The following is a 10,362-nucleotide window of genomic DNA, read 5'->3' as shown; positions in this document are numbered from 1 at the left end:
GTCCCGTCCCGTCCCGTCTCCGCAGTCCAGGCCGAGCGCCTGCCCTGGGCCGCGCTCCCAGGCTCCCGCAGCCCTGGCCCAGCCCAGCGCGGGCCTCGGCCCCGCCAGGCCCCTAGGGGCCGCCTGTGCCTGGCAGCGCTCAGGAGCGCTTCCAGCGGGCCCTTCTGCTCCACACCCAGGCACTTCCCAAGCCAGTTGAGCTCCGCGCCTGGCGCTGGAAATGCAGGAGGGCTGGGGCTGATAGAGATCCCCTCCCCACCCCGCTTCTGGTTTGCCTGTTCTGCCTATTTGGGCACACTTCTCCTACAAATAGCGCTCCCCTGCAATTGGCTATTTACCTGGCCAAGCACTTTGCCCAGCTTGTGACTAACTGCACAGGATTTTTCCCAAGAGGGAGGCTTGTTTGCAAAGCTACAAAAGGTGGCAGAAGAGCCCCCGAGCCACAGCAGTACCAGAAACTGGAGGGTCAATTTCTCTTTCAAAGGCAACCTCACAAAAAGCCCCCTTTTTTCCTTTTTTGTTTCTGTTTTGAAACTAGAAAAACAAGTTTTCTGATCATCGTGGGAGGTATTGCAGCCAGTCCTGTGCCACTTCTCTTCAGGAAGCCACGAGGGCTTAGGGTGAGGCAAGGGGCAAAAGGCTGGGAGGTGTGGATCCAAAATGATGGTGTCAGGCAGGCCAGAGGCAAACCTGCCCTAGTGTAACAAAGTGTATGGTTTATTTTTCAATTGTTTCTAGCTGCTGGCAGCCCCAAATCCTCTGGGGACACTTTTGATTCCATTTATGCCAAATGTGTATTAATTGACATCCATTTGGTAAGGAATCCGTTGAAGTTAAATAGATTTTTGCAAAGTGTAGCTCTGAGTGGATACGGTTTTGCACTAGCTTGGCAAAATTGGGGCTTTAAACAGATACAACTTTTCTGTCATGCATCCACAGATGCATCACACAGATGCATCTCAAGCAGGTCCAAGGCGGTGATCCTTCCCCTCTATGCGACGCTGGTCAGGCTGCAGCTGGAGTACTCTGTCCAGTTCTCAGTGCCGCACTTCAGGCAGGATGTGGCCAGCATTGAGAGGGTCCAGAGGAGGGCCACTCGCATGATCAGGGGCAGCAGGGTAGACCCTGCGAGGAGAGACTATGAGACCTGAACCTATTTAGCCTTCACAAGAGAAAGCTGAGTGGGGACCTCGTGGCTGTCTGTAAACTTACTAGGGGGGACCAGTGGGGATTGGGAGAGACCTTGTTCCCCTGAGTGCCTCCCAGAGTAACAAGGAATAATGGCCATAAGTTGTTAGAGAGTAGGTTTAGACTAGACATTAGAAGACAGTAGTTCACAGTCAGGGCGGCTAGTATCTGGAACCATCTTCCAAGGGAAGTAGTGCTGGCTCCTACCCTGGGGGTCTTTAAGAGGAGGCTTGACGATTACCTAGTTGGGGTTATTTGAGCCCAGTTTTCTCCTGCTCAAGGCAGTGGGTCAGACTAGAAGAACTACAAGGTCCCTCCTGACCCTACATCTATAAATCTATGTGAAAATAAAGCTTCAGATGTGCTTCTGGCAATGCTTTTAGGGAAGGAGGTACCACAGAAGGTAGGCTAGAGGATTGGTGGAATTGTTCTGTGTGGTAAGGCAAAGAATGTTAAGAAATATTCTGAAAATAGTTGATGGCTGGGAGTTTGTGTAGGGAAGCATGAGAGAAGGCATTCTTCACTAGTTTTCATTCCCAGCTCCAAGAAGTTTGATTTAAACATTGGGCCTCTGCTACATGGTTAAATTAAAGTTGGATAGAAATCAGCTATAGAGTTGTTACACATTTTCAAGCACAAACTTTGTAGCTGGCTGGCCCTTTATATAGCTCAATAGTCATTTTTGTGGTGTGATAAGTAATTTGTATGTGTCTAAATGTATTGCATGATTAACCAGTTAATTACATAATACATGTAATGCGTAGCAGGGGAGAGCCAGCTCATCCAGGAATAAGGACTTCTGACTTCTCACACTGTGAGCTACTGTCTGCAGTGGGGATGACTGAATATCTGGACTCCTGGATTATATTCCCATGCCCCCTCATACACAGAACAAGGCAGTTTGCTGATTTTCCTGAGCTGTACCATATGCCCAGCGACCCTGCCACATAACCTCTTTATTTACCAATGGTGCTCCCTCAAGCTCTTCAAGGATTTGAATTTAGAGAATTTCCTTGACTACCACCCTTTTGGTCTCTGTAGGCTGAGCTGTGCTGCTTCCAGGTATCCTAAATCAAAGCTATAAGGACCACCTACCTCCAAGTTGGTTTGGGAGAGTTTGTAACACTGCAGCTTGATTAGAGTATCAGCTCTACCCAGATAGGAGGAGTACTTCAGGGACAAGGAGTAGGCAGGGCAGTAAAGAGGCCATTATTTAGTCTCCAGTGAATGTAATAGGATTGTAGTTATTTCTATAGGACCATATTTGTTTCATCTCTTTTTCAGTTTTATATCATTTGTGTGTAAGAGAGGACATAAAATGATTCTATTTGTGCCATCTCTTAAAGCAGAAGTTGCTCCTAGTTCCTGGATCCACTTTCCCTATTCCCACCAAAGAAAGTCCTGGTCAAGCTGTCTTGATCCAGGAACTAGGAGTATTAATTCCCATCTACTCCACCATAGTACAAGAAGATTCTGGTATGAGGGACAGTAGGGACATCCTCTCTCACCCCCTGAGCATGAGAAGAGATAAGAGAAGAGGTTTTGCCAGGCTCTGCAACCTGGCACTTGAGAAGGTAGTGAGACCACACACTGAGTATTTGGCTGTAAAAGGTTAAAAGGAAATAGCTGGCCAATGCAGAATTTCATTTATTCTGCCCTGGGCCTGTTTGAAATAAAATTTTAGTTGAAATGCTTACACTAGTGCTACTGAAATCTTACTATTCCTTTCATTCACAGGCTGGGGAGTGTAATTCTTAAGGAAACTGTCCACCATGGATGAGGATAGCAGCCTGAAGTTTCATCAGCAGCTTCTTGACATTGATGAGAACCTGGGAACTGAAGCAGTGGCAGCTTTGAAATTTCTCTGTAGTGACTTTATCTCCTTCAGAAAGCTGGAAACTGTGGAAACTGCAAAGGATATTTTCCAGCACCTCATGGCTAAAGATTTCCTGAGTAAGGGAGATACTTTTCTAATAGCAGAACTGCTGTATAGGATTAGGTATCACTTCTTGCTCCAGAAGCTTGGCTATACCAAGGAGAAAGTGCAAGAAAATCTGCACCAGAGGGGCAGGGTGTCCCCTTACAGGTGAGCTTGCTGGAAGATGGATGCCTTAGATGTTTTTTGCCTTGCAAGGATTCTGATATGTTTCTTCCAAATATCACAAAGCAAGTAATAATATGGAATTTTGTAGATTTTACAACATGCGTGTGCTTGGGTAATCCAGTGACTTTTAATTATGCAGTCTTCCCCTTTACCTATATGCTGTGGACTGGCATTGACCGTGTTGTTTGAGTAGTTGGATTTAGTGATGACACTGGGGGAGTGCATCCATACTCCCAAAAAGTTAAGTTGTAGACATGGTACCATTATCCAAGCACTACTTCTTAATTTGAAACTGACCCCTTAAAAACATATTATACACTTGTTGCTAGCTCTGATGGCAAACAGTCAGTAATATGGCAAAGGACTGCATTTATACAAAGGAAAATCTCCTTCAAAAGACAAGTGAGTGAAGGGGGATTATATTGGATTATTAGAGGACCAGCACATGAAAATGCAATTAGCACTTATTGATCAGATTCACAGAAATTGCCATAGGGTGGTGTAAATTGCTTCTCTTGCTGTGTGCAAAGGTAAAATAGGTACTGTTACAGGAATCAGCTTTATGAGCCCAGCTGTTAGAGGCTGCTGAGGACATGTATTGAATCATTGCTCTCCTAGATGCTCTGGCCTTTCTTTGGGCTTCCTGGGCCTCCTGTGGGTCCCTTGTGGAAGGGAAGTTCCATATAGTTTCTATATTGCTTCTCTGTTTCTTCAGTGGACTTTTCATCATCAGGGTCCTGTGCTGAGACTATGCAGTTTATAGGGTGCAGGACAAAAATTACTTGTCCTAGGGTGTTATGGGATACCAACAGAGGAGTGAGTATATTTTGTAATGGTATGCAGTTCATCCAAGCCATGTCCATGTTACATAGGCAGATGCTGTATGAACTATCAGAGGACATCACCAGTGAAGATTTAAGGAGTGTCATGTTTCTCCTGCGGGACCAGCTTCCAAAGAAGCAGACAAATATGGTATGCGGGAAAGGGCCTGGTGTGGTATGTAAGGCAGGATGGGGAAAAGTGTGGAGTAGTGGTTTTGCTGGAGTATGGCATGAACTTGCCGGAGCAATGGGGCAGAGCATGGATTGCTTTCCAGGGTGATGGTGATGGCAGGATGAGGGTAAGAAATATAAGGCTGGAGGAAGCAGGTGGCAGCTCCAGCTCCAGTCCTAATCCAGAGTTACGGGGCTGGGCTGGAGCAGCAGTAACTGCTCCAAGCTGCTGTTATGGAACCAGGCTACAGCCATGTTCTATGCTCCAAGCTGCAGCAGTGATGGAGCCTGCCAGTGCGGACCAAAGATAAGGGGGTGGGAATGGGAGGGTTAAAGAGTAGCAACAGGGGAGAGACTGGGAGTTGGGGACCTGCAGCTGTAGGGAGCAAAAGCCACATGGAGGCAGAAGGAGAAGAAGGGGAATTTGAAGAAGCCTAAGGCTGTAGGTGGGGGGTAGGCACAATGGTGGGTAAGTTGGGGGAGGAAGTAGGCAGCAGGGGAAAAGCTTTCTGCCTCTCTCTCTGCCTGCTTCCTTTACTGTCTCCCCTACTCTGTCCCCCACTGACTCCCTCCTTACTGCCCCCCTCATCACCTCTCCCCACAACACCTGCAGTACAGAGGGGGGTGACAAACTTAGGATGATCTTTCAATAATTATATGCCATATATAGTATCTAATTATTGGGGAGTTGTCTTACATTCAGGGTCGTCTTAAATTTAGGTAATATGGTACATGCCTGAGGAATGGTGGAGTTGGATTTCCAGTGCCCCACTATCTAGAGGGGAAAGTTGCTGCAATTAGCATTTGCTGGATTTCATGGATTCTTCTGCAAAAATATTTGGGCTTTTGCTAGCAAGTTTTATGACATTTTCTGATTAGTTTGTGCCTCGACTTCACCCTGTTTCTACCTATTCTACCTCTGATTCTAAAGATGGGTCACAATGACAGTTACTAGAATGCACTCAATAAGTTAAATTAAACTGAACAACTGCTCTTGTTGTAGAAATTGAATGCAGCTCTCTAGGACTTTAATGTTGTCTGCACTTCATAGCTGATAACAATATAACCCTCTCTTCTTACAAGTCAGTTTTTTGAATGAATAATCCTGCCTAATAGATGGCCTAAATAATGGGGGCTAATCTCTTTAGGAGATGTGCCACAAATCAGCCTTGCATCCTCCTTGAGTTTCACTCCAATGCTCTTCCTCTGCCAGATTTATTGCTTTGCTTTCAATTCCCTATCCTGTGTTCCCTGCCTGATCTCCTGCTTTGCCTTCTGCTTCCTGCTCTGTCCGTTGCTGGAGGGATTATCCTGGTGTTGCATTTCCTGGTGCACTTTAGGGCTGGGAAGGTCCCAGACTTGATCACACAAAGAATACAGTAAAAAGGCAGGCAGGAGGCAGCAAGGCTGTATGTTCCCATTAAGAGATGATGGAGCAGGAGGCAACCTAGGTTTTTTTTACAGAACAGGACATGACTAAAAGGCCAGGGATAATGAGCACCAAGATCAGCCTGTTGTCACCAGGGCTCCTAACTATTCCCCAGACCCTAAGCTGACAAGTTGGCCTGAACCTCAGGGCAATTCCCACCTCCAGCTGCCAAAAGCCCTCTCCCACATTCCCTTGGACACCTAAACTTGGCTGAAATCCACATGAAAATCCCATCTCTGTGCCACAGCCTCTCCCCACAGACCCAGTTTGGCCTTAAACTGCTGAATTGGATGTCCTTTAATCTTGCTCAGTTGTAGGGGCTAAGTCAGTGCCCTGAAACGTATTTCCTGTTTAGCACCTCCAGTCAACTCAGTCCCTGACAGCTTTCAGTGGGGGAGGAGGGAAGTGAAGAGAGGTGTGAGGAAGAGGTAGGGAGTAAAGAGCAAAGAGGAGAAAAGAGTAAACTTAGATTTTAGACCAGAGTGGCCAGCCTGTGCCATGAATGCCACAAGTGGAATGGGCAGCCTCTGTGTGTGGTATGCAACACATCAGACAGTCTTCCCAGTCCTAATGTGCACCAGGAAATGCAGCATCAGGGTAATTGCTCCAGCTGTGTTATGGTATTGCCAAGTGGGTCTTCTCTGCATGGGGCCACCAGTTACTTCCTCAGGCTAAAGTCCTATAGAAATCCAAGATGGGATTACGCAGTTTTATCACCTCTTTATAACCAGCATTAAACCACATGAAGGCAGTCAGGGGAATTCCCTGTAATGGTGTATTTTACCCCTATGTACCCTAAAGGTTTGCTAAGGATACTAAGTACACTGTAAAACTTACTGTGCAGGCAGCTCTTTGGTGGTAAGAAGCAAAGGAGATGACAAGAATGGACTGTTTAAAGGCAGTATAGGCTTATTGTTCTCTAAATCTTAATGTCATTTAGAGAAGTGTGCTTTACTGTCTTTACTGTTTTTCACTGGCAGTCTACTCTAGAGCTGCTGACCTTATTGGAAAAACAAGGCCGTTTAGCAGACAACAACCTGCAGATGCTGGAGCAAATCTGCAAGAACATTTCATGCAATCTCCTGGAAAAAATAAACAAATACAAAAGGGAAAGAGGTAGGTAACTTGGCCGCTACATCCACCGTCAGCTTTTCAGGACACGGTGGACCTGCAGCCCCTAACTCTTGGCAACAGGAGTTGTTGCACAAGAGTCCTGGTCCTATATCATTACAGCTGAGACTTGAAATGGGGACATTGAAGGCCTTGGTATGTGAGCTTTGCTTTGCTGCATCTCACTGGAGTCACCTGCTAGCTACAGTGCTGTAAGGATATGCTTCCTAGCTCCAGAACCGACTGCTCTTCCTGGCCACAGCCTGCCAATAAGGCACAGGCTGCAAGTCTGGAAACCCTGCTCCTGTTCCCAGCTTTGCCCCGATGTGCAGAATGGTTGTGAGCACATTATTTTGCATTGCTGGGCCTCAGTTTCCACATCTGCAAAATAGCGGTAATGGGATCAGCTCCTCTTCATAAAACACTTCTTGATCTGTAGCTGCGAGGTGCTACATATGTATTAGTATTAACCTGTCTTGAAGGAAGGCATTATAAACAGATAACCCCATGTGTATGTATCAGTTGCATTATGTTATAAATCCCAGTTCAGTTTCCATCGGGCCATTCTGCAGCTACCAAACTTACTTCATTTGGGACCTGAGGATCCGTTATTTACAAACCTAAGTTTGACCTGGGCCACTCAGAAGCTGGTCCTATCTCCCACTTGACTTCACTGGAGGTTGTGGGCACTCTATACCGCTCTGCTTTCCAAGACCCAGGTCCATGTGGTTAAATTTTGGTGTGTTGACATTTTGTACTGTCTCTACAGCTTCACATTTCTCTTTAGATTTGTTCTTTCTGTGTAGATTTGTTCTGGGCTGGCTGAAAGGGACCTGAAGTTCTCTTGTTTATTGTGTCTCTTCTGTTAGTTTCTGAACCTCAGCAGGAAAATTTTCTGACAGTCAAACAATCTGCATCATGGCCCAGCCTTAATTCTGAAGGCTTGTTTCGTGCTGGGGATGGCAGCAGACAGGTATGGTGAAGTGAAGACTTACTTTCTTTTTTCTTGCTTTTGTTTTGACACTGGCCAAGCTCTTTAACTAATTTTCCCTTTTTGTCTAGAGAGGACCAGAAAAGTACTTGTGGTGCCTTCTATAAATATACTTCCACAAGCATCACATAATTTGGGTCAGAGCATCCTAAATGCCAGTCATGCATCCAATCCCTAGGAAAAGTTTTACTGTTAGGGAAGGAGGAGAGCAAGAAGAGAGATGGCTATGGGAGTGTATGGAGAAGGTGGACTGGAAGGGTTATAGGGGAATAACCTCTTGATTCTGCTATTTCAAATCTGACCTAGATTGATTGTAACCAACTTTGCTGCTGTTTTAATGGCTGCCTCCTGCCCCTTGCAAACAAGTTGCCATTAATCTACCTTCCAGGGGTCATATTGCAGAGCTGCCGCTATATGGGTGGCCAAAGATTAAGCAGTTACGGAGGCCTAAATATATTCCAAAAGGTACTTCCAAGAAGCATGGTCTGGTCCCCATAGATAAGAGGATATTGGTAGGACAGCATCAGGGAAGCTTGCTTTGCTGCTCTTGCACTTCCTGGATATATGCAACAAGGGTTTGTGTTTCCACAGCTTTCAGTTTAGCGCCTTTCACAATAGAAACACTAGAACAATTTCATAGTTGCTTTTTTTTTTTTTAAGTATCATTTGCATAAGATGCAATTGCATGTTCATGCTTCCTTTTTTTTTGCAATCTGAGCATGAAAATACACTTGGGAAAATAAAAAAAGTAACATTTAAAAATGATAGAAGAAAAAAATGAGATGTGTACCTGTTGTATAATAAACCTGTGGGGCCTGCTGCAGCCGAGTGTTAGGAAGGCAAATAATTAGAAACCAATGAATTGCATATGTTAGGATGCTGATGCAAGGATTTTCAATTTTTATGCTTCCAGGCATAAGCTGTTCATTGGCTTAAGTCAAAAAGAGGTCTCCCCCATGACTATATATGGTAGGTACAATTTGGTCCATCATAAGGCTGAAAGCACTGGTATTGCCCCAGGGCTGAGAGAGGATATCAACCAAATGGACTATTATTTATCTCTAGTATGGCAGGTCTCATGTTCCTGTACTCAAGGCAGATTTTACTCCACAGGTGAAGTCTTGTCTGCACTGAAGTCAGTGGGAAATTCTGCCATTAACTTCAGGGGTGCTAGGATTTCACCCAAGTGTTTAAAAATGTAGTGTCTTCATGTGCAAGTTGGGTGACAGAAGTTTAATTTAAAGTCCCCTGTGTGAACCCTCTCAAGGGGCAGTAGTTTCTTCTAAATGTTTGTCCTTGCTACAGTGAAATCTCACTCCTTTCATATTTCAGTTTGTCATTAAGAGGAAGTAACTTTAAGCAGCCTTTAGCAAGATGCTTGTTGACAAGGAAGTCACTGCTCCTTCCAGCTTAGTCACTGAACAGTTAGCTCTGTCTAGTGAATGTTAGTGTCCCCATGTCTCCCACCTGTTTCACCCTGTTTCATTCAAAACCATGTGGCTTTGGTGTTTATGATGTCTTTTCCTGCTAAAATTGCTATTTAAGTATATTTTATATACATTTGATTTTTAACGCACACATTTTTTTAAATTTCCAAACAGGTGACTAATACCATATCTCTGAGTTCTAACATTAATGGTAAGGCTTTCTAAAATCTGTATTTTGAGAGTTTCATGTTTGATTAGGGGCATTTTTAGTTTGACTCCTGGCCTGCCTTAGGTTAGCTGTTTTCTTGTTTTTGTCTTTTTCTATCTGTCCAAGTTAGGTGGGGAATTGGTTTATATTTAGAGAATGGTATCAACAAGTTTTCCTATTGTTGATTGTCAGCTATAACTGGAAAACAGCCAGTCTGCTTATCTGAATAGAAACAAAAAAGAAGGGTGGGGGAAGCTTTGCAGAGCAGGGAGCAAGGGGGGAAGGAGAAAGGAATTTTTTTCCCCCCTTTTTTTTGCTTTCTTTTTGTAAAATAATACCTGTGAGATGTGGAACCAGGGCTTTGCTGGGTTAATGTGACTGCTTAGTTAAGTTGAATTGTTAATTTTGTGACTCAAGGACATCTATTTCTACCTTCATTGCTTTGCAGACTCTTATGCTAAGGAGACTGGGAGCCTGCGAGAACATGTTGGGAATGTTTGCTCCATAACTGGCAGGCAAGGTGTGTCTTGATAAGCTTGTCTTTAATAAGCTGTTCAATTAACTGTTTTTAACTCTAAGCTATTCTTCTTGTTGGCTGCATAAAAACAAAGAATAATTTTCTAAGTAGTTCACATGGACTTGGGGAAAGCTTTGAATATTTCTCCAAAAATGCCCATTAGGAGGGATAGGTGGGTTGGAACACTAGCAAGAGCTACAGCTCCCCCTCACAGAGATAACTGGAAGTGCAGCTCCACTCGGGCATTTGTAGGTGAAATGAGGCAATATTCTGAAGCAGTGAAGAGGCCGTCCTTAATGGACGGCCCAACGCCAACATCCTAAGGGATAGCCAGCACGGGTTTGTTGCGGGTAGGTCTTGCTTGACCAATCTCATTTCCTTCTACATCCAGGTGAC

General features: G+C 44.8%; 1 protein-coding gene across 3 annotated transcripts in view; it reads left to right on the top strand.

Moving 5' to 3' along the window:
* LOC109322724 (caspase-10-like) overlaps nucleotides 1-10,362 on the top strand; it is a 27,393-nt gene that overhangs the window by 8,875 nt on the left and 8,156 nt on the right. The window contains exons 1-7 of one of the 3 annotated variants that reach the window (XM_019553868.1): nucleotides 517-620; nucleotides 2,926-3,274; nucleotides 4,165-4,264; nucleotides 6,694-6,829; nucleotides 7,693-7,796; nucleotides 9,416-9,452; nucleotides 9,898-9,969. In XM_019553868.1, the coding sequence (XP_019409413.1) occupies nucleotides 2,961-3,274; nucleotides 4,165-4,264; nucleotides 6,694-6,829; nucleotides 7,693-7,796; nucleotides 9,416-9,452; nucleotides 9,898-9,969 (763 nt within the window). In that variant the 5' untranslated portion in view covers nucleotides 517-620; nucleotides 2,926-2,960. Of the gene's footprint in view, nucleotides 1-516; nucleotides 621-2,925; nucleotides 3,275-4,164; nucleotides 4,265-6,693; nucleotides 6,830-7,692; nucleotides 7,797-9,415; nucleotides 9,453-9,897; nucleotides 9,970-10,362 lie in introns of those variants that run through there. The other 2 variants (XM_019553866.1, XM_019553867.1) reach the window with 2 other exon arrangements.

This window comes from Crocodylus porosus, unplaced genomic scaffold (genome assembly GCF_001723895.1).
Source record: "Crocodylus porosus isolate Cpor-Errol unplaced genomic scaffold, CroPor_comp1, whole genome shotgun sequence".
NCBI lineage: Eukaryota > Metazoa > Chordata > Crocodylia > Crocodylidae > Crocodylus > Crocodylus porosus.
The sequence above is the reverse complement of the archived record's forward strand: the minus strand, read 5'-3'. Positions and strand labels throughout refer to the sequence as shown.